The 24798-nt window shown below is 38.4% G+C and overlaps 1 protein-coding gene across 8 annotated transcripts in view; it reads left to right on the top strand.

Moving 5' to 3' along the window:
• Window positions 1-24798, top strand: part of SLC38A9 (solute carrier family 38 member 9) — a 46739-nt gene that overhangs the window by 19154 nt on the left and 2787 nt on the right. For 7 of the 8 annotated variants that reach the window (XM_030257653.4, XM_072922021.1, XM_072922020.1 and 4 more), the window contains 6 exons: window positions 1750-1947; window positions 4693-4800; window positions 6858-6964; window positions 13184-13297; window positions 15147-15295; window positions 23876-23965. In XM_030257653.4, the coding sequence (XP_030113513.3) occupies window positions 1750-1947; window positions 4693-4800; window positions 6858-6964; window positions 13184-13297; window positions 15147-15295; window positions 23876-23965 (766 nt within the window). The remainder of the gene's footprint in view (window positions 1-1749; window positions 1948-4692; window positions 4801-6857; window positions 6965-13183; window positions 13298-15146; window positions 15296-23875; window positions 23966-24798) is intronic. The other variant, XM_030257654.4, reaches the window with a different exon arrangement.

The raw sequence follows: 24798 nt of genomic DNA, 5'->3' as shown, positions 1-24798 counted from the left end.
CCTTAAGGAATTTTAACTTTGAGGCGCCTTAGTTCTGTTTACTGTTTAAAACCTTAACTGAGGCAACTTTACTACTCACAAGTTCTGCAGCAAGATTATTTTTTTTAAAAACTTGTGTAAGAACAGTTTTCTTGATGCTGAATGCAAAAAAGAAACAAGTGTCAGGCTACTTGCACCTCTGCTTGTGCTTTCTGGAGAGTGTGACAACACAACTAAGGGAAGAAACTGCAGACACATATGTATGTAGATCTGTTCCTAGCTCTTAAGTAGGCAGAACAGTGTAGAATGAAGGCAGGAGCAAAGCAAGGAAGGCGTTGTCAACCCTGAATATTTTCTGCCTCTATCATAGTGACTGAATCCATACTGCCTTCTTAGGAAGCAGAAAGCTTTATCTATCCTGAGTGCATGAAGAATGGGGAAACATACAACTAGCAGCTGGGCAGCTGTGTTTAACACTAGCTGCAGCTGTGTTTCTGGAGAACAGATGTTAGACTCAGGCAAAGGAGTTGAGAAATAATTCCAGAAACCAGCTGATTTGGATTTGAGCTAGTGTTGAATCCTGCTCCTCTAACAGTCCTTACCAGCTAGGCATCAATTTGTGTTCTCTCCTGCTTCTACTGTTGTCTCCCATGCTTATGCAGCAGGGGATATAACTTGGAGGCAAAGTAGACAATATTTCACACTATCCTCCATCAACTAGAAGATTTAAAGCAGCTGCTACATAAAATTAAGGACTGTCAGATGTTCAAGTGACTCTTGACAGGACATTCAGGGCTACCAAGGAGATCAGTAAGAACAAGAGCATTTTTCAAGGTTTGTGAAACAATCCACTTTAAAGCAAGAAATTTGTCAGAATTCTTTTTATGCCTTTGCCTTTTTGACAGAACGGGAATGGAGACAGTGTACGATATGGCTATTGACTATTGTGGGATGCCAAGATTTTAAATAAGACATTATGAGAACAATAAGTTTTATATTTCAACACAGAGCTTCATACATGTGTGTTCCTCAGAGGGCCTTTTTGGTTGATTTTTTTACAATCGCTTCTTCACGTGCTGCCAATTGATCAACCTCCATGTAAGAGAAGTATGATATTCCCTCTATCACTGTTACTAGAGCACATCTTAAATTTATTGTGTTGTGTTTTCTGGCAGTGATGTACTTGCCCCTGTCATGGCACAAAGATGACAAGAGTGTTTTTGTTCAGTGTATTGTTTTCAACCTGCTGGTTGTTAAGTAGCTTTCTTGTAATCCTTAGTTTATTTTTAGAGCAATTTACAGTAATTCAGGCTCTTCAGTGCACTTGGATTTTGGTTGATATGGTCTTACTGAAGTGTGCAGGGACAGATTAGAATGTTAAATATGCAGCCAAATGCAGGGGAGCATCGCTATGACTTGATTCCAGCAGGTGCACATGGACGCTGAACAGGCCTAGTTATAGGTGTGTGACTTTGAAGGATGATCCTGTGTCCCATCTTGGGCTTCAGATAAATTACCATCTTTGTTGTGCTGAGCTGAGAGAACTGTACCACTGTTGGGTTAGAGTGCAAGGTGCCTAGCAGTGGAATCTTAGCAATGAATTCCTGATGAAAAAAACAAACAGAAGTTAGGAACGGAGATACTGAGCACTGCACTTGAGCAGTCCTCAGTAGGTAAAACACACCAGCAGTTGTGGGCTCTTGGCTCTCAATATTCTGTGCAAGTAAAACCCTTTTCATCTGAGGATATTTTTCTTTTCCTTTCTTCCAGTCATTTGTCCAAGTGCTCCTAGTGATCACCCACCACAGAACAGGAGTGTGATGTTCTCTTCTGGCAACAGAACAGGTTTTGAACTCTTTGAGGAATGGTGGGACAAATCAAAAACAGTACCATTTTACCTGATTGTAGTTCTTCTACCCCTGCTAAATCTGAAGTCTCCGTCCTTCTTTGCGAAGTTTAATGTCCTAGGTAGGTAACAAAGACTATTAAAGCATTGGTTACCTGTGACTGAAATGTACAGAAGACAGTGAAAACTACTCCAGTGAGTAGAATCATAAAATCTTTTAGGTTGGAAGAGTCTATAAGGTTATTGAGTGCAACTATTAACCCAACACTGTCAAGTCCACCACTAAACCATGTCCATAAGTGCTATGTCTGTACATTGTTTAATACATCTAGGGATGGTGACTCAATCATTTCTCTGGACAGCCTGTTCCAAAGCTTGACAACCCTTTCTGAGAAGAACATTTTCCAGATCTGAACACTCCCTGGCACAGCTTGAGGCCAGTGTCCTCTCATCCTGTAACTGGTTGCCTGGTAGAAGAGACCAAGCCTCATCTGGCCACAGGCTCCTTTCAGGCAGTTGTAGAGAATGATAAGGTCAGCCCTGAGCCTCATTTGCTCCAGGCCAAACACCTCCAGCTCCGTCAGCTGCTCCTCATAGAACTTGTGCTCCTGTCCCTTCGTTAGCTTCATTACATTTCCCTAGATGCTTCCAGTATCTCAATGTCGTCCTTGTCTTGAGGGGCCCAAAACTGGCAGTAATTCATGTCACAGGGGCAGCCTCATCCATGCTGAGTACAGGGGGGACAATCCCTGCCCTGGTCCTGCTGGCCACGCTATGACTGATTCAGGCCAGGATGCCAGTGGCCCTTCTTGTCCACCTTTCAGTACACTGTCAGCCCATGTTTAGCTTCTGTCAATCAGCACCTCCAGATCCTTTTCTGTTGCACAGCTTTCCAGCTACTCTTCCAGTATTTTGGTGGCAGCCCATATTGTGCCTCAAAGTGGGTTGTTGGTTGGTTTTGTTAAAAAAAAACTCCAAGGACTTCGTCTGCTGCTTTGCTTGAATCTTAACAGGTGATAGGGAGTTCATTTTTCTTCCTTTTTCTTGTTTGATAATCTTGTGAAACAAATTCCATTAGATCTACAACAGATTTTCCCAAATGGTTCTATACATACTACTGTGCAGCATTTGATGCATATTACCTTGGTATAATGAGACATACTCTTCCTCCTCTGGTAAACATTTCATGACTTCATTCTGATCTGAAGTAATTTTCTGCCAGTCAGGTGATCAATTAATCACAACATCACTTAGTCAGTATGACCTGCTGCTGTTCTTTGTCCCAGCTTCCAATACTGTGGATTCTTCTGTTCTGCAGAGGAAGCAATTGTGATTTCCTCCTTACATGTGTTGAGGTAGGAGGCCAAGGTGGGTGGGGCTGGTAAAGTGAGTAAAGCATATGCATGATGGGTGGAGCTGGGCACAGTTCAGGGAATAGAAGATGTCTGAGGGTTAGCACTGATACCCACAATGAAGAGAAAGAGAAAACTAGATGTTCAGAGGTTGAAAAAAGTTGGATATGTGTTGTAAAGGAGGTACAGGACAGGGATTCAGAAGTCTGGTTGGTCATCTGTTCCATAGTGATGCTTTATCAGAGCTTGGATCTACTCTTGCTGAAATCACTAAATGAAAATACCACACAGGAATTTGGGTACTTGATACTGCTTCTGTGCAAAAGGTGTGAGTTTTATGTAGAAAAAAAAGTTAAAACCAGAATATTAATTACTCATTGCTTCAGTAGATTATTATGTAATTGAGAAGCTGTTCAAAATTGCCTTGATTTTTGTAAACCTTGAAGTGTATAGGACAAGAAAAAATGGAAGGCAATTTTGAGATTTTGAAATTTATCTCCACAGAGTTTTACTTATTTTGATACCCATGGAAACAGAAGTCATTAGGAAACTATAGAGTATTTTATTTGATCTTCACATACAGAACCTTTCATTTTCCTAATTTCTTGACTGTGCTCTATGTAATCAAATGATAATTCCTTCTGTTTATTTTTAACCTTTCTAGGTTAAAATGCTGGGGTTTTGTCTTCAATTACAGCCTGTTCTCTGCTCACTAGCAGCATTGTTTGCCATGAGGTTCATTGCAGTAGCCTTAATTATTGTTGTTTGGTTTCCTTCAATTTTTAGGTAGTTACTATTCTGCTCTTGTCTCTTTCAAATAGTCTGACACAAGACCATATGTCCTCCATTCCACAGGTATACACACCAAGGCATTATACCCATCTGTGATCTCATTTGTAGTCCTTAAGCTGTGCAGGTGCCTGCTGGAGGCCTCTTAACCAATGAGATTGAATGCTAATCCAGTATTACAATAAAGATTATCCAAAGTTTTCCAAAGTTATTATCCAAAGTCAACACAATGTTTTAGTCAGTAGCATTGAAGTGTCATTATCAACTTCTAGCTCCCAGTGTAAATTTCACGAGTGCAGTAATTTCACTTTCTGTTGACCTGTTTGGTCCAAAAAGTCAATGACTGGATGAACACTGTAATAGCTGGAGTGCTATGATCAGTCTCTGCTTAGATTGAAATCCTGGCGGTGGAAGCTGGAACTGGTCTGTTTGTGCCTAAAGACCAACCTGCCCAGCAACAGGAATTACAGGGTACTTCCTCTGCTGTCACCAGCATCTGGAAGTTATTAAACTTACTGGAAGTTTACATTGGATGCATGTGCATTATTTTTTCTCTCTGACCTATAAGAGAAGTAAAGAAGAAGTTTAGACCTAGTCTTCTGTTAGGAATGAATACCAGCCATAACTGTTTGACTATTAGTAACTAGATGGATGGAGGAGAAATTAAACCTGGCATAAATACTTTGTACTATAACATGGTATTTGTTTGGCTCTTGTTTTTTCCAGGTACAGTTTCAGTTGTCTACTTAGTTTTTCTGGTTACAGTAAAGGCTGCTCATCTGGGAATACACTTAGAATTCAACTGGTTTACAGAGAATGAATTTTTTGTACCAGGTAAGATAGCTAAAATGCAGTGGTGAAGTATATATCTGGTGAGTTTAAGATTTTTTTTTTCTCATTTACTTTTTAACACCTCTGAGCCATAAATAGAGGAAATGCTGCCTGATGTTGCAAGTAGAGGAAAGATCCCTCCCGACCAAGTGGAAAGGAGTCCCTTTCCCAGTGAAGTTCCATAGTTAACAGACAGTATCAACAGTGGTGAAGAGAAGGATTGCCTATCGGAGTAATGATCAACATATATCTTGTGACAGTGAGCTTGCTATAGTCCTGTTTCACCTATGTTATTTTAAGTTCTAGTTGCACCAGTTTCAGATTGTGCCTGTTTCAGTAGCAATTAGAAATGACTAGCTGTAGACAGACTGACTGTTAAGGGTGCTTTAAGTTCCCCACACACTGTCTTGCTTAGATGAAATAGCTCATTCACCATAATTTGCAAGTACAGTTTTCCTGTACTTCCCAGTCTATCTGAAGTTCTAGGCCATAACCTTAGTAGCTCTTCCCTTTCAAACATCCATTAGCTGGTTTTCTCATCAGTACCCATCAGTATGTTTTTATTTTCTTGAAAGTTTTTTGATGGCTATTTGTTCTTTCCAAATTACTGTTACAAATTACTCTGTGAGATGCCATAGTCATAAACAAGTGGCATTTGGTATTGCTTGAACTGCTAACCTAAAAGGATCAAGTTTCTTTTTTAAGAAACCTGGAATAAGAGAATGAGGGTTAGGTCCTAGTTGGTTTTTCCCCATCCTTTGCAATAAGCAAAATTTTATGACCAGTCAGCTCCAATGTCCTGTACATTAGAATAGTATCACTTCTTCTGTTCTTTGAAACAAATGAGAAAAATGAGTTGTAGTGACACACATGCCACAGGCCATGGAGAAGTAGAGCACCCAGTAGTTTGATTAATTTGGCAAAAACTCCTTGTACTGCAAGGAGATAGAAAAAGCAGGTAGCTAAAGCATACAAATACAGCTACCAAGAGATTCTGAAACTGCCAGTTTGCTGTTTGTAATTGAGATTGAAGTTTCAATTGAAGTGGGTGGAAAACGAGTCTAGAAGTTGAGCCCAGAAGTTGCTTGCACTCTCAATTCTGAAGTAGCACATAATGCTACTTAGGTATTGAAGATACAGTGAAACCAGCTCTAGGGAAAGCTTATTCTTTCAGTTTGGATAAGGCCTCCATTAGTTGCCTGGAGTGTGTTTACTTTCCTAACTTCATAACACATTACAGAAGTCTCTTTTAAATATGTTTGCATGCAGCTCTCTGTGGTTTGTTCTGTAAGGGTTTGTGAACCTCTGAAGAGTGTTGTACTTCTGGATGCTTTTCAGAAGCTGAGCTATCTTAGGGTTCTCTAATTGCTGCTAGTAAGATGGTGCTTTAATGTTACTGCATTGGTGGATTCCTAGACTATTTGCAGCACTTCAGAACCACCATCTTGTGAACATCTTTTGAGTATTAAAAGAAGCAGAACAATGCTATTCCCATGGAGACAAGAAGGAAATTTTTTTTCATACATGCTGTGAAGCATAATAAGAAATTGCTCTGTCTTTCTTTATACCCTGGTTTGTAAGCAGAACCTCTTAAATATCTACAAATGTAATTTTTCTTCTGATAGCATAAGTGACTTCTTAATGACTAAAAGTATTCATGGGGTAAATTAATTCCTTCTCTCCATCTCCCTCTTCAGGAACCCATAGGTATACAGTCTCACTGCTGTCAATTTCAATTTCACAAATGATTTCCAGTTAAACTGTTGAGGAGCAGAAAACCTTGCATGTGCCAATCTTAACCTAGTAATCACTGATGGTTGGAGTCTATCAGAGAAGCCTTGCTGGAAAGTGTATTCTATAGTAACTACTGTCTTCATGCATCTTGTACTTCCTGATTAAATATCTGCATTGGTTATGGTCAAATATGACATAGATTGTCCCATTTCAAGGTGGAGGTTCATGAGTTTGCTAGTACCCTCCAGAGTACCATATGTCATCTGCAATTTGTCATTGCTTGTTTCAAAGAAGTAATTTTAAAACATTTTTTTTTCTTTGTTTAGAGTTTAGAATTCTGTTCCCTCAGCTCACAGGGGTTCTAACACTTGCCTTCTTCATTCACAATTGTGTCATCACACTTCTTCAAAATAACAGGAATCAAGAAAACAATGTAAGTAACTTCACAAGACTTTGCTTATTTATATCTAGATTGCCAGACAACAGTAATTTTTTCTTGTGATTTGATAAAAAATAAGTTGCATGTTCTTTTCCTTGCTATGAGGGAGTAACAGTTAAATTAATTGTGTAAATTAATTTACATAAAAGCCCTGAGGAATTCCCAAAATTTACAAGCTGGTATTAAACTGCCAGATTGCACACAAGAAGCTGATGACTTGACAATGTTGTAGGACTCAATGAAAACTGACCAATTTTAGAATGAAAAATGGTGGAAAATGTTTGGTATATGACTGATTTTAGCAGAATCATGAACAGTAGTTTTGGGATAATATCTTTTTGCAGAGTTGCTTCAGTAGTTTTGTCTCACAATCCTAGTCAAAGTCTGTGGAGCAACTTGGCACAATTTAGGAAATCCTGCAAGTTGAAGCCTGGATCAGGGGGCTTTGTGATATATAGACTCTGGATGGTGCTTTGCCCTTGAAAAAATTAAGCACTGCTCCTCCAGATGGAACTGCATTCTTTGTTAATATCTTCCCATTATAAAATACCAAATGGAGTAAACACAATACACGGAGTCTGTAACATTTATTCTAATTATTTTTCTTATTTTATTTTTTCCTCCCTACTTCCAAGGATTCTTGTCCAGCTTCATTAAAATGTTAGCTGTAAGGGTACCTGAAATAACATAAAAAGATTTGTAAATACTAGCTGTATGAAAAACTGCAATGAAATCATAGAATGCCAGAATTCTTGAGGTTGTAAGGAACCTCTGGATGTCATCTTGTTCCCCCTACTGAATTAGCGCCACTAAGAGCCAGATGCCTATACAGCACATCAGATAAAATGTATCAGATTTGATTATTTGATTGTTTGTGAAGTGCAGATCATGTACCAGTGCAATGAGAGGACTTAGGCTTTAGAAGTCTGCATATTTACTTCCTTTTACTAGATTGTGAGTGATGTATCTGCAAAGGAGTTACGAATTCTCCTCCAGAAACGCTTTTGGGGGTTTATGGACTTCTCTGAAATTAGTTTAACAGCGGAAAGCCTGGACAAAGAAAGCTCAATAAGCTTTTTCTCCATTTCCTTAAGAAAATCTTATTATGGGGAGAAAGGCAAGATTTCTCTTAAACTGTGGCTTTCAAATTCTAAAGGCTAGATCTCCAACAATCAGCTCTATATGCAGAGGAGGCCTAATACACTCATTCCATCTTCAAGGTTTTCCTGTGTATTTTCCCCCTCCATTTACATTAGAGCAAGTAATTAGATTCAAAGAGCAGCACCTGGAGTGTACTCTAGCTTGCTTTTCCTGTGTGAAGGAGGAAGAAACTGCTGCCTGCATTTGAATCAGATTTCCTAGTACCCTCCTTGGAGCTTAAGTTGAATTTCCAAGTCAGCCCTAGTATGGATCTGTAGCCCTTGACAAAACTCTGCATTCCAGAACAGTGTTCAAATTGCTCAGAAAGGACAGCTTTGAAGTATGGCAGGAAAGATTTTTAATGGGAAAACAAATCTCTGTGTAATTCTTGTAGTAGTTTTATTTGGCTGGAGATTTTTTTTCTTCTTTGTACCTGTACGGAGCCTTTCACCCAGATCTCAAAAGTGCTTTGCAGATGTTAATGAAGTACCTATGCTCTTGAAGAGCTGTTTTGTGAGCTGCTGGGCTAAGTGGAGATTTCCATATGTATAGGAGTCTTGTCCTCTGTCATAAGTCATGGGGGGTTTTTACCATATATTTACAAGATTCTTTCTTCTCTCGGTATCTGATGGGGTGATACTGGTGTAACTGTTTTATTGATGGACCTGTTAACATGGCACTTCTGTCAGTGTTCTGTCAAAAAGCACAGAACTTGGCAAGCTGGAAAACCACTGTTTTAGTCTTGAGCAAAACTTACTGAAACTAAAGGTCATAGACCAACTCTTTGGAGAGGTGGAAAAAAGTTAGACAAACAATAACATTCCTTTTATGGAGTCAGAAATTCAGAACAATAGCAGCTTCCATTCTGGTTACGGGCATGCATCACAGCCCAAAGCTGAAACACACATGGGGGAGGATTGCTCTGACCGCTATTCCTGTACAGTGGTGTGGGTGTGAGAAGAGAAGAGCAGTGGACCAGAGTAAGCCACAGGTCAGCAGCACAGCCTGGAGAAGCCCTTGTGAGGAGGTTTTTGGTCTGCAGTTCAGAACTGAGCTTCACAGTCCTATCTCCCACTGCTGCTGCCTTCTTGTATTTGTCAGCATAAGCTTTTTGTCCAGTGCTCAGTCTAATGGTTCGAAACCAAATTGCATAGGAAATGCAACCCACCCACAAAAATGAGTTTAGGTGTGGGTTTTGGTTGGTTGTTTCTTTCCTGATGCATGTTTGTGATCAGTTTCCCTGAGCAACACAACAGATGCTACACAAGCCCACCATGATCTACAGGCATGAATACATTAGTGCTGTCTCCTAACAGTAGTCTGTGGATCTACCTGGGAGAAAGGCTGTGAGTAGGGGGATGTTTTGTCTAGGTATTAACTGCAGAAGGTATGGAGCTGTAAATAGTACTTATTTTCTGCAGTATTATACCCTGTAAACAGAGTGAGCTTCCACTGATGGTGCCATACCACTGGTTTCTCTTTCCAGCCAAAATTAGGCACAGCATCATCCATCCTGGTGAAGTACTTTTTTTTTGTCACCCAATTAAATGTTACTACTTGCCCTTGATGCATGAACAGGTAAAGTCTATTTTTATGATATAGATCAAAGTCCTGTTGAGATATTATGGAGACAGCATCTCTCTTGAGAAGAGACTAATCTGAAATGGGATGATTGAAAGGTATTTCAAATGTGGTAATCATTACTAAGCACTGATGCGGGCTTCTCCATCCAAGAAGCAACTCCACAAAGCTTTCACTGGTACCGAGGAAGGAAGTTAATTATTTGAACTATTTTCTCCATGGCATCCAACAGGCAAATCAAGGTCTGAAAGTAGCCTGTTCTTTGCAGCACCCCATAAGAAGTGTCTGTAGACCCACAGAGCCTTCTCTGTGCCATGTCAAATCCCTTGCTGTGGGTCCAGCCAGTACCTGAGTACTGACTGGTCTGTGAGTGTGATACAATGGCTTGTACTTTCAGGGTTGTCTTTGTTAGCTCCACCTGATTTATCAGATTCATCCTTTTGTTAGGCTGATTTCTTCCTTTATTCTACTACTGCTGCCAGCCTTGATCACCCAATTTTCTTTTCTTCCAGTGGCACTTCTAACACTTTCTTCTGCAGATCTGACCAGGAGAACTCCAGTTGTCAGCAGCAACTGGAGCTAACATATGCTCTCCAAGTTCTGCCTGAAAATCTGCCTGTTACTTCAGGTGTATTTGAGAAGGGTTTGGCAGGTGTCAGGCTGTGATCCTTATGGACTGTAACCTGCATGTTACCTTAGATACTTACTTTGAGACTTCCACTGTGATTCTACATATACTTCCTGCTTCCAACATTGTTTTTTCTACAAGTTTGATTCTTGAACTGTGGCTGTAAGAATTGCTATATTCTTATGCTTAGGCAGTTTTCACCACAGCAATGTCCACTTTGAATGTAAATGCCTGAAGTATCAAATTTAAAATAAAAAAGTGTAGTTATTGCTCTTACTTAAAATAATGCTTTTATCTCTCCCCATGTGTCCTTTGATTTTATCTGGAATTATGCTGTCTAAACAGTACTGTCAAGGTCTTTAGAGAGTGACCCCAGGTCTCTTGAGGAATAATGAACATCAATCAAAAGATGTTCCTGTTATGTAAACACATGTTGTTGTACAAAGGTAACCATCTTATATGCAGCAGCATGTATTTGGAAGGGAGCTGATGGATGTTTGAGAAAAAAAATTAATCCAGGTTTTCAAGTTGTCTATTTCTTTTTTAGTAACTTATTCAAATCAAAATCTGGGTACTCTTTGTATGGTGACAGCACCTGGAGTCTGTTGTGTTACATGCTATGAAAATAAATTATCAAAATTATTTCAGCATTTAGTTTCAGTGCAGATTAAAGCATACACCGTTAAGAACTCTGGAAACATGAACTGGTTAGAACTGGTGCAAGTACCTGTTGGAAGTAATAGCACACCACCTCTCTAAAATTTTTCATGTCCAAAGGAAGCAGTAAGAATTTTATTTCAGATTTTTTGCCCTCACAACTGCATGTACTCCTCACAGCAAAAATAATTTTACAGTTGGTTCTAGAACTTATGTGTAGGTAGAGTACAAATAATAGCTGTGAGTTACTATACTGTTTTTATGCATTAGGTGTATACCTAAAATGCCAGATTTAAAGCAGGTTTTGGCAGATGATGTGCATTAAGAAGGTCTTTGATGTGTTTTGAAAAATTGTCCAAGTCCTGTCCTCAAGAGATGAGAGTCTGTATCTCCCTGTATCACACCGCCTTAGTGTGTCTCTGTGTCCTGCAATTAATGGAACTTACTGATAAATACCTGTAAGAAATTTAAGTGCTCATACTTAATACTCTTAAAATTAGTTCTTAGGGTGGGTGGGCACTAGTACTTTTGAATATGTAGATGTTATATAAAAACCTGTACAGCATCTCATGTCATGAGGAGAAATTCTGCATATAATTTAAAGAAAAGGCTACTGTTTAGCTTCTGATGCAAGTTGATAGTCCTTACTCAATGGCCACTGTGAGGAGAGTGAAGTGTAGGGAATTATCTTCCTTGTGCATTTAACTGGTCACCAAGAGGAAGAGGTTGCAGCTAGAAATGTGCAGCTGCTGGGAGCTTGAAGGCCACCGTGGCCTAGAAGGCCACATGTTCCAATCACACTTTTGCCTTTTTCCCATCAGCCTCTAAGAGGCAAATAATATTCCTCATCAGACTGCAATCTTCTACCCCAGAAACACTGGGAAAATTAATAGGAGATTCCATGTCTTTTACCAAAACTAGTTTCCATCTGAAATTCTCTCAAAACTCATAATCTAGTATTTTATACTTTCCTTGGGAATTGCCTTGCCCTTGGAAGAGTCTGGGGTGGTGTAGGATATTCTTCTTCTGTCAGAAAGATAGTGTGAAGAAGCACTTAGGGAAACATTTCCATTCACAGATGTGAGGAGTATTTCCTCATGCTCAGTGAGCTGGCTGGAGGTGGTAATTATCACCCTGGTCTGGAAACCAGTATAATCCTAATAATTTGGTGCTGTGCTTGAGCTAGTAAGACTTGCTTTTTAGTCTTGGGAAAATAGGGTAATGTATTGAAACATTACTAGTAATACTTTAAGAAGCTGATGATTAACAGCAGCTGAACAAATGGTTTTCTCTAAGGTGATGAGTGTTCTGTACTGTAACATAAGCTTATAAGGAATTTAGTTAGCTAATAACTAGATACAAATTCTCTCCCTCTTTATTTCCAAATGAAGGAATTTATGTAGAAGAATAACTCAATAAGTACATTGCAGTGAGATCAGTTGGATGTATATGTGGATTCTCTAGTTTCATAAAGCACTTAATTAGTTTTGTCAGTTATTTTCCTGTAATAAATGTGTGATTATTTTTGTGTAGTGGAAAATATTTGTATATATTATATATCTTAAAAAGATAACCAGAATTTTCAGAACTGAGCATTGAAGTTTAGGTTTAAATCCATACTTAAGTGTATATAGTGTAGTTAAGTGTAGATTTATGACCCAAGCTCAAAACTCTTTCCTTAAAACCTTTGATTAAATTCCTTTGTATTACATCTGCAGTTGTGTAGGCTGATGTCTTTGATTGAAAGATTTTATTCATGGCAAATTTAACACAGGGCTTTCTGGGCTTTCTGTCTTAGACAGGTATGTCTGTGTTCCAAGGGTCTTAGTAGGAATAGGTGAATGTAAGAAAATAGAAGGGATTTCTTATTTGTTTTACTAACTCATGTATGCTTTTGCATCAAGAATAACATGCTACATCTGTTGGTATATCTCATGCATGGTGCTTTTTTTGTATGTTGAAAGATAAATAATACTTGCCTAGCTCTGCTTTGGGATATATCCTTGCAGCTTTCTGATCTGATCAGAACAAGGTCTCCATCCAAGTAATAGAAAATAAAAATGTACAAGTGATAGTAGTAAATGTAAGAAAATAATGCATATAAAAGTAACAGTAATACATGAAATAGAAATCTTCTATAAGAAGTTTTTATTTAATCTGGTCTTGTGTGTAAGTGCTGGCCAAAATAAAAACTTGTTTTTCCTCAGGTGAGAGACCTCTTTATTGCATACTTCCTGGTTGGATTAACATACATGTATGTTGGAGTGATAATTTTTGCATCTTTTCCTTCTCCACCATTATCCAAAGAATGTATTGAACAGGTAAGATATTTTACTGCAGTATGTATTTCATGGAATCACAAAATGGATTTTCTGGGGAGGACCGAAGTGGGTCAAGTGGTCCAACCTCCCTGCTCAAGCAGGACCATCCCAGAGCATATGGCACAGGATTGCATCCAGATGTTTCTGGAATACCTTAATTGAGGGGGACTCCAGAACCTCTATGGACAATCTGCTCCAGTGCACAGTCATTCACACTGTGAAGAAGTTCTTCCTCATGTTCAGGGGGAACTTTCCATGCATCAGTTTCTGCCCATTGCCTCTTGTCCTATTGCTCTGCACCACTAAGAAGAGCCAGATCCACCTTCATGGCACCCTCCTTTCAGATACCTGTGTACATTGATGAGCTGCAATAGGAACAGGCCCAGCACCCTCAGCCTTTCCTTGTAAGAGAGATGCTCCAGTCCCTTGACAATCTTTGTAACCCTGGACCTGCTCCAGGAGCTCCATGTCTGTTGTACTGAGAAGCCCATAACTGGACACAGCACTCCAGATGTGCCCCACCAGGGCTTAGTAGAGGGGCAGGATCACCTACTTTGACCTGCTGGCAATGCCTTTCCTAGTACATGCCAATATACCATATTTGTTCTTAACCTTTTAATAAATATGCAATAAAAACCCCCAGCTTCATGATTCACCCTGGCATGTGCATCTGCACTTGACTGTGGTCAGTTGGTGAGAAACTTCGTGGGCACTACCACAAACAAATGACTAAAGCTTATGTTATGTTATTTATATACATAAATGGTTCCAAATATTTTGGTGAAAAGCAAACATTTAATAAATACTCTGTGAAAGTGATGAAGGATCAAAATGAACAAGTGGAACAATTGAGCTTTTCATTTCTTTAGCTTCTTTAATCCAGAGAAGTGTGTTCAGTGATTCATTGGGATTCCAGAAGAAATAGAATGTGAAATCAAGCATGTTTAGATAGGAGTCCTCACTGCAATTATATTTTAAGTCTGACATTCTGGCATCTGACACTCTGGTGAGCCTTGCCAGCAGAGTTCTTCAGATAATAGCACCACATGAAATACCCTGTGAAGGCTAAAAACTCTTATCTGCTTCTAGGCAAAACTGATTTCCACATCCTAAATTGCATCAGAGATAGCAGTTATCAATGGGGGATCCATTTTATGCCAGGTGTTCTATAGCCCTGGCATAATATTTAGCAATAGGCAGCATTTAAAGGCTTCCTCTGACTGTGGATTAGTTAGAACTGGTACCACTGTTAAACCATGAAATTATTTTTTAACCACCTGAAATAATTTCACAGGATGAAATCCACAGTTAAATTACAGATAATGAGTGATTTTCTTCCCATTTATTTTTTGTAGCTATCTCAGGTACTTATGAAACCATTTTTATATTTCTATGATGTTTACGTCTTAGAATACTTTTTCAGATGTTCCCACTAGTAGTGTATGATCCCTTCTTCATTTGAATGTAATGCAGTTTTACTCACTAAGTAACTGTTTTTAATAAGTGCATATGATATGACAGATAAAAGGAGCATATGAATCCATCTGCCTAAAAGGTCAGGTGGCATTTCCACAGCCTGGATTGTCTGGGGATGTTCAGAAGATCAGAAAGCAATGTTATGTAATACTAACATTAATACTGAGATCAGCTTAGTAATATTCAAAAATTGGTTGTTATTTGGTGGCAAGGCAGTTGTAAAAGAGGGATAGGGTTTTTCATTTTATGGAGTTCATTTTGCAATTGTAGTTGTTTGGATTTTGTCCCATTCTTTCTGGTACATAGATATTAAAACCCAGCAGATATATGCAAATAAGCCACCATTGATATGTAACATTACTTATATGTTTAGAATTTTCTAGATAACTTTCCGAGTGATGACATCATGTCATTTGTTGCAAGAATATTCCTGCTGTTCCAAATGATGACTGTATACCCTCTCTTGGGCTATCTTGCACGAGTTCAGCTGTTAAGACAGTTCTTTGGAAATGCTTACCCAAGGTAAGAAGTTTTTTCTTGACAATAGTTTGGCAAACTCTGCTTAACTGGCTTTCTGTTGTCAGAAATTTTTGTGATTTTGGCTAGGTTTTTGTGGATTTTCTTTGTAGATTAGGTTAATTTCATAAGCTAGTTTCACAGAGTTTGTAGAGTCAGGATGAACAGGCACACCTGCAGATCCGAACTGTTACAGTTTGCCAGAGCAGAAAAAGGGGGGGGTTCTTTTAGTTTAGCTCTTCATTTTATCAATAAATAGTAATTTTGTCAACACTGTCCCTTTGGGTTATGCGATTATATGACAAAAGAAAAGCTGTACAGGAAAAAAAATGTTTAGTCCAGGATCATTTAATCTAGCAATCCTTAAGATGTGAAAAACATACATACTGCAGATACTAACCTTTCAGCATGCCATCTTTGTTTTGATTGTGCATGATTAGTAATCATCCGTCTGTTTTTAAACAGAGCTAATAGCTAAGTGGGTTGTCAGTTGTGCTATCTGGGCTGCTGCTATGCTTATAAAAATAGCTTTTCACATGCTAATTTCAGAGATGAGCCACACCCTTGCATTTGTACAGTGTCTATATGCCAGGGAAGAGCTGATGCAGATTTCAGTTTTAGTTTGGTTTTTAAATAAAACCTAGGACATTTATATTTGGAGTACTGGAGTACTGAATTTGTTACAGCTGAGAGTTGCCATTTATCTCCAAGTTTCTTATTTTGTATTGTGAATTACTGTTGATGGAGGAAAGGAAAAAAAAATTCAGGAAGGAATGTGTATTTCCTCTGTGGCATCAGCAGTTCAGGTCTGCAGAGATGTTGTTCCAAGTTTCAGGTTTCTTCTGAGTCCTGAAATAGGTTCTAGAAACTGAATGCCTAAAATTAGGCAGTGAAATAAGTACTTACTTTTTTTGACTTGGAATTGTATGCAGTTCAGCATTGGGATTTTTAGGAACTGCTGCAAGTTACTGTTGGAAACAAGGCCATTTATTTAAGTGCCAAAGATGGATTTCACTGGGAAATAGTCTTGTCCTTTATATTATGTGGATCTGCCTTTTCCTATTTCCTCCCTCTAGTTACTCTCTGTCCAGAATGGTTTTCATTTCTCCCATGGGCTCTCCTAGAACCTACAGCTTTATGCCAGTCTCAGGTTAATTCCAGCTTGCTGTTTTAAGCCTTCATAGTATGACGAATTTGATGATGCAGATGCTTGCTTGATTCTCATTTCCAGAATGTCCTGTGCGTAGCTTCACATTTTTAAATTTACTTTTTTTTAAGACTCCTTATTGTGAAGTATTTAAAGCTTCTGAGAAGTCAAAAATGGTTTCTAGGAAGCCATATAAGTCTCTCCAACATACAGCGATAAGGTAGCATATTGGCTGTAGCATAATGGACTCTCTCTCGCTCTCTAGCATCCCAGGTGTCTCAAATACAGCACAGAAACCACTGAATTACCCTGGCTCTGGCTTCTGTGCATTTACAAGGTCAGCTCTTGTTTTTTTTCTATGCAGTGAAGGCTTACTGAAGGCTGGTAGCAAGCACAGTACATGTCTCTGGGAGGATAGTAAAATGGATGTGAAATGTGCCTTCATGACTGGTTTGCACCATTCACCTAAGCTGACAAATCCCTGTAGTAGCACTTTATCACCTCTCTAGGAAAAACTTCAGTATTTTTGGTTTTCCCCAGAGCTTTTGTAGGGAAATATTTTGCAAATATGAAGCTGTTGCTCTTACTGACATAGACTGATATCTTACTGGAGAGCCTGTTGATTCACTCTGAGCAATCTGCTTGGAAATACTGAGTTCTGTAGCTTTTTGTGTAGGAAAATGAACACTCTACTTATAGTTGAATATAGTTGAGTTCTTTTCTCAAAACCCTCATTAATCAGGGCTAAGAGCTCTTGGGCAATATCTGATTGATCTGCAGAGATTCATGCTTTACCTCTTAGATGTCTGTATAAGGTGAATATATGGAGGAGAATATCCTGGGTCACATGCCTGGAAAAAATTTTTGTGTGAGTAGTGAACTCAAAGCATGAAAAAGGAGGCAAAGAACAGGATCTCTTTTGGCAACTTAGCCTCATTTAACCCTGTGATTCCATGTGCTAGATCACATAGCTTTTCATAGATTTCTTAGATTTCATAATTTCTTATATTAAGTTTTCTTTACAGCTGAGAGAAATATTATAAAATTGCCTTCTGACTATAATTGTCGAAATAAAACCAACAAAAACAACAAGGTCTAACAGAAACACCTTTTCCTTTGGTACAAGACTCCATTAGAAACTTTCCTGTCTTCATTTTTAAGCTGTTGGTTGCTTTACATGGAACCTCACTGATTTTAAAAGTCAGGCTTATTCACATTAGCAGTTATTTGCAGGTATGGATACCTGCTGCTGCTGTGGATGGAGTTAACAGAAACCCATTAAGTTAATAAGTGGAGTACTTAGAATTCTGTATGGATGCAACTTAAAGCAAATAGCTTGATCTCACACATGTTTACAGGGCTACCAGATAGTTTTTATTTCCTGGGTGTGTTTGTATCGCTCGGATCAATTTAATTCTCTGAGTTTTACCCCTTTTTCTTTATCTGACACTGGTTATAATAAAGGACAAAGATACTAGTTTGCTGTTTTGCAGTTTATAGTCTAGATTTTTGATCTAATCAAAGGCAAATTCTACAAAAGCAACATCATGGTTAATATCCTATTTTTTTCTGGTAAACCATGGATTATAACTGGATCATAATGAGAAAGTACATACTCATCTTCAAGGGAGCTTTTATTGTCTGAAGACTTGATTTTCATCTCTTTTGACTCGTGCTTTCTAGATACTTTGTAGTGCTATTTTTCTATTAACAACTCTTTGCTGTGTACCTATGGTGTATCCTACTAACCCATAGTCTTGAGTGATGAAGCAGCTCAGCCTCTCCAAACTTAAAAGCTTAAACAGACAATATGTAACTTTTCTTTTCCTAGGTTTCCCAGCACACATAAACTGAACAGTGGGAGCTTGCTTATCCGAAAGGAAATGAGAAAGAGGATTCTCCTTGTTCTTACGTACACATATCAGTGACCTATGTGTCTGCCTATCTTAAAATCAAATACATGTATAGACATGGTAGTCTTCTTACAGGCATCATCACATAGAATCATAGAGTGGTTTGGATTGGAAAAGAACTTGAAGATCATGTAGTCCCAACTCTGCTGCCATTGGCAGGGACAGCTTTGTCTAGACCAGGTTGCTCAGACCCCCATCCAAACTGGTCTTGAACACTTCCACAGGTGGAGCATCCACAGCTTTCCTAGACAACCTATTCCACTGTATCATCACCCTCACAGTAGAGTTTCTTCCATATATTTAACCTAAATCTCCCTCTTTCAGTGTGTACCCATTCCTCCTTGCCCTGTCACTCCAGTTCCTGACAGAGAATCCCTCTCCAGCTTCCCTGTGGGCCCCTTCAGATACTGGAAGGTCCCCTCACAATCCTCTCTTCTCCAGGCTGAAGAGCCCCAAACTGCTCAGCCTGTCCTCACAGCAGGGAGCTCCAGCCTCGTACCAACCTCCTGGCCCTCCTCCTGACTTGTTTTAACAACTCCTTGTCATCGTGCTGGGGACCCCAGGGCTGGATGCAGCGCTCCAGTGGGGTCTCAGCAGAGCAGAGCAGAGGGGCAGAATCCCTCACCCAGTGCACTGGCCAAAGCTGCTTTGGATGCAGCCCAGGACTCCCTTGGCTTTCTGGGCTGGGAGCTCTCACTGCAGGCTCATGGTGAGTGTTTCATCAGCCATCACCCCCAAGTCCTTCCCATGAGGCTCCTCTCAGTCGTTTCTCTGCCCAGCCTGTGGGGCATCTTTGGATGGCATCTTCTGCCGGATGGCATCTTCTCAATCCGTGTCTCACAGATGGGATGAGACCCTGACTGGTTGCAGACTTGGAATTTATTATACGTCTGTATCATACAAGCAAAAAGCAAGAGTACACAGGGAAATAACAACATCCATGCAAATCCAGATGAGACACAAAATGGCAGCTTATGCAAAGCCTTTTTCTACATATTCTTTAAACCAACAGCATAAAAGAAAAGGTGCAAATTCATTATACTCTAACCAATAAGAAAAGGACCCACGTGGGTTTAACATTAACTAAAGGACTTATATGAACCTCAAACAATACACAATAATTAATTATTTAAGATTGAAACTTTTTCTATCTTTGCAAAGCATATATCTAGGACTTTTCATATCTTGAACTATCAATAAGTTCTTGTTCTTTCTTGTTCCTTATAATAAATATAAATATATTCACTTGGTTCTTAACTTTCTAACTTCCCATGAGAAGGTTTAGAAATATCCCATCTTTTCTTAGCTTTATGTCTACTTTCTGTGACCTTTTTGCACTTTCTAAAGTCTTTTACCTTTTTATATTCCTACAGCATCCCTTCCCTCCAGCATGTCCACTGCATCATACAAAGCTTCATGCTGAGGTTGCTCTCAATCCACAAATCCTTCAGCCTACTCTAATTCTTACAAAAGATTTAGAATTGAAAGAAGACGTCCTAATTCCTTCTTTTATTTTGCAAAATGTATGCTAGTATACGGATTACAGCAGGGAGAGTGATGTACAGGGACAAAATCAAAGGAACTGTTCATTTTCTCTGTTCTCCTCCTTAAGTGTTGTTAAGGAAGGCCAAAATTTTGTGGATTGCGTAATGGCTTTCTTTTCTAACATGAGACATGTTTGTAAGGGCGTCATTTAACAGCTGATTTAGGGCCAGATGCATGTGCTTTATCTGCTGTTACTTGCTTGACTCTGGATCTTCTTATATGTACAGAAAGCCAATTTTTTATTATTGTTACTCGCTCTTTGCTAAAGTAATATTTTTGGCAGAGATTCCCTTGATTAATTATATGGTGTGTCTAAAAAGTGCTTTAAACAGTCATCTGATGATTTTTTAAAACTTCTTAACATCTTTCCTGTTAAATAATAGATAGACAAGTAAATAATAGATAGACAGAAATTACTAGCTTTCCTTAATGATTGTCATCCTTTTACTCCATGGCAGCCCAGCAGACCTGCCAGTTCTCCCACTGTCTCTCAGAGGATGTATGTCTTCTGATGCAATTAAATACATTTCTTCTGTTTACATGCATGTTTGCTTGCCTAGTCTTCATTTTAACTTCTGCCTAGCTTCTCTTAAAGGTTGTGATTCATTATCTTTTGACCAATGTCACTTGAGTGAGATTTCCAGGAAGAAAATGCATTTTTAGATACAGAAACCTCTCAAAAATTCTTACTTGGGTGATCCTGATTTTCTTCTTTACTTGCTTTCCAGTTTCCCTTATTCTGTGTGTTCATCCTGTGACTCCATGCTGAGTTTCAAACTTCTGAAAGAACTTAAAATTTGAGGGGATTTAAAATCAGTTTCTGTCTCTAAATTTCCCCTGTGCTAGGGTTTGGTTTCTGTTTTTGACATGATTCTTACTTTGAGGATGCCCAAGTTAATTAGATACATATGGTCACTGATGTTCAGTGAGTTAAGTGAAGCTACCGCTTCCACAGGAGAGAACTTGATGGAGCAAGCCCTTTAATGATCTTCTGGCATACAAGGTTGTTTCTCCAGTCTGTCAATCTGAAAGGTTAACCTTGCCAGGAGAAAAAAGCAAGACATAGGGGAAAGCTTGCATTTTCTTCTAATCTTTTTTTTCTTCTCCTTTCCATTACTGTTTTTGTGGGATTGCACTATTTTTACAGGTGAGCAGTGATTCCCTTTATAGAAAAGAGCTAGAATCTTCATCTGCCCAGCTGACAGTATGGAGACTGAGGACAAGATATAAAGCAGTTGTCATGGGTGTGCTTCCTTTGTGAATTACAGCCTCTTTCAGGCAGCCCAACCTGTGCCTCAGAGCAGTAGCCCTAACCAGGCTGCCCAGGCAGACAGTCCAGCCCTGGCATGGGCTGCCCAACTCTGCTGTCATTGACCATGAGAAAGAAAGTTACACCACTTAGAAAATACTTGTGTGTGACCAGTGTGATTAAGCACAAACAGGCCAAGTCTTTTCTAATCTCTAATGTCCTCTAAATACTTTTCTTCGTATAATTGTAATAAGCAGTAGTGTGGATATTTCCCCTGTCTCCAAATGCTGTTTTCCTGACTGTCCTTCTGCAATGTGTGGTGAGCATTGATTTTACTGTAAGCCAGTGTCAGGCTAAATCTGAGCAATTCATACCTTACTAAAATGTCATGGGCTATGAGAAATGCTTGCCCTGTCTGGAACACACCTGCATGAAGCTCTAGACTCTTAAGAAAAGTACTGTCTCAAATAATATAGCTACTTGTAGCTCTAGGTATCAGATTCTACTTTATTCAGAAGAGTAAGTTATTTTTGTAAATGGTAATGCCTTTCTCTCTATGAAGATTGAGGGTTTTTTCCCCATCCTGGAGATGAGCTGAGATGTGACTATCTGCCTAGGTAAAAGCAAGGTTTTGCAAATTAATTACCTGTTGTCCACTGTCACTGTTACAACTCAGGCTGTTTCAAAAGGTAAAGAAAGGAGCAAGGACATTTCAGGGGAGGAAGGCAGTGTAATCTTTCACATTGAAATAGATAGGTGCAAAGCCTTTTCAGACCTGATTTTGGTATTGTTCTTGAAGAATCTGATTAATTTTGACAATGAAAACTACAAAGCACTACTCTACAAGTACTGAATTGCTTTGGATACTTCAGCATTTGAGAAACATTGCTTTCAATTGAGCCAGAACACATTGTCCCCTCCCCCCCCCCAACCCAATAATCCTTTCCCAGATAAAAAAAATTGAAAAATGCTTAGTTTCACACCGAAGATACAGACACCCCTATTTGCTTTCAAAATTTAAAAGAATCTAGAAGTATTTTTTTAAAACAACAGCTTTGAACAACAAAATCACATCTTCCAAGTATTCCAGAATAAAATACTTAGAGATTTTTCATGTTTTCTGCTAAAATACTCTGAACTGACACAAATTTTCAGAACATTTTTGAATTAGTAAGCCTGCACTGGTTTTAGTCTCTCTTGCTAAAAAAATAATCTCAGCAAAAAGAGAACGGAAGAAGTGCTGTCATTTTCTGTGTCCATAAACTTTCTGCTTCATTTGTGTGATAGTAAGATTTGCGATCTGCCACGTGTAGGGAGACAGGAATTAGTTTTTAATGGCAGATGCTTTTTTGTGAACATGTCAGTTAACTGGCTTTCCCTAGCAGTATTAGAGACTAAGTGTACATATTTGGTCCCTAAGAAATCTGATTCTTGGGATTTTATTTTTTGTTCACAGGTCTTACCAGATTTATATCCAGTTAAGTTTTTTTTTAAACTTATACAGCTGCTGTAGTCCATCACAGTCAATCTCTAAGGTACCACTAGTACCACTGTTAAAATGTCATATACAAAATTGAAGACTTTTTTTTGTCTTTTTGAAATAAATTTTAAAGATTGAAGGTTAAAAACAGTCTATAGCTTAAATTATTCCTTTGTGTTTTAATTGCCTTAATTTCTCTGAACTATTTTGTGTCTTTAATCTTTCTTCCTAACCTGGAAACTAGTAGGCAGCCTTTCAGCCATAGCCATGGAAGCTGTCACTTTAAGTATACACATTTTCTACAGTGAAGAAAAAATTAGTCTTGGCTTACAGGTTTTGTATATTTTAGGAAATCATATCCTCCAGAAAAAGAAACAAAACCTATAAGTGTATATATGTATCCTCTGTGAGAATTCTTTTTTTCCCTTCATAGAAACAGCTGTGTGACCAAAATATCACAGGTTGTTACTCTATTTCCTGACTTTACCTTATGCTAAAATATGCCAACATTTCATTTTCCCAAAAGAAAAGTGATACTTTCTGAGTCTCAGCTCTGTGCATAACTGCACTGAATTTGTCTGATGCAGTAAAAGCTGTTTTTGCAGAACAGAAAGTCTACAGAAATTTTTCTCATTCTTAATGTAAAAGGAAAGCATTAGGAAATTATTTGTAAAAACAAATTCAGTAAAAAAATTCAGCATAAATAGGGCAGGAGCAAGAAAGTTCATTACAGTTCATATACTATAAGACATGCAACATTTTAAATGTTTGTCCTCTATCAAAATACAGTAAAGTTCAAATGTTAATAGTGTTTGTAATGCTTTCCATTTGATGCATCTTTGCCTTTCTTCTTGTTTCCATTAGTTCACTTTGAGCAATTCAGATCATTCTGCAAACAAGCTAATTCTTATTTGTGAGAATTAAGTTACACAATTTCTTTGATGTTTGAATATCCATCTGAAATACTTGAGTGCTGAGTACCATGTATGATGTTTTTTGTAAGAATTGCTAAATTACACAATCTTATTCCTTAAGAATATTTTGAGTCAAAATACTAGATATTTAGAAATTGGCACTCTGAATATTCAGTAGATGATATGTTTGCTGTGAAATTAATTAGCTTTAATAGAATGAATCATGCAAATGGAAACACCATCCATGTACCAGTTAAATGTTAGAGATATGAAAGACAGTGGTGGTATTTTGTAATAAATATAACAGATTTTAACACTCTTTCCTTGCTTTCCTGTAGCCTTTTCCACGTGCTTATCCTGAACCTAGCCATTGCAGGAGCTGGAGTAGCAATGGCAAGATTTTATCCAAATATAGGAGGTATCATAAGGTGAGTGTTGTTTGCAGTGAGCTTCCCTCTGGTATTCCTACGTTTGTGTCTTGATGTTGAAAAGGAGCATTCTTAATTGTATCTTTATATTTTGTGACTCTTATGCCTTTTTAAGTTGTAAATAATGATTTGGTGTGTAAACAATCAGCTGGCAAAATTCTGACATCTTTTGTGCCTTTGTGTCTGAGGTGGTTGAGTTTTTACTGGAGCTGTATCTTAGGACCTTGCAACTCCACTCATAAAAGAATATGGTGTCAGAAGAAGAGTTGCTTTGTTTCTGTGTTCTTCTCCCAAGTTTCTATTTTGTATTAAGACCATTTGAACTTGGATTGAAGGTCCATAATAAAAATCCAAGAAAACAAGTAACTTTAAAAGGAAAAGTGGCATCAAAGTTGTGCCTCTGAATGATATCTTTAATTTACTATGTTGATGAAAAGCTAAGATTTCTATAATTAAAAAATACTAGAGGAAATAGTAAGGAGTCTTACTTTACTATATTTTGTGTCAACATATTTATATGCATTGTCATTTATTCTTGGTTTATATCTTTCCTAAAGCAACCAGGAGAGGGAGGTGTTTAAAAATACAGAAATCTGTAATTATAAAACCAGAATGACAGGTTTATGTCGGACTAAAGTAGCAAAATAACTTACTTTTGCTCAGTGGCTGATCTTTGAGGGTTTTCCCCATTTCCTCTTTCTCTTGTCTCTCCTTGTAGTAAATTTCTTTTGTATTCCAGTAATAGAGATGGTCAAATTAATTGTCATCACAGTCGCTTAGAATGATAAGGACGTTAAGGTTGGAAGAGACCTTGAAGATCATCTAGTTCCAAC

Source organism: Taeniopygia guttata, chromosome Z (genome assembly GCF_048771995.1).
Source record: "Taeniopygia guttata chromosome Z, bTaeGut7.mat, whole genome shotgun sequence".
Classification (NCBI taxonomy): Eukaryota; Metazoa; Chordata; class Aves; order Passeriformes; family Estrildidae; genus Taeniopygia; species Taeniopygia guttata.
This window is presented reverse-complemented; position numbering and strand designations above follow the sequence as displayed.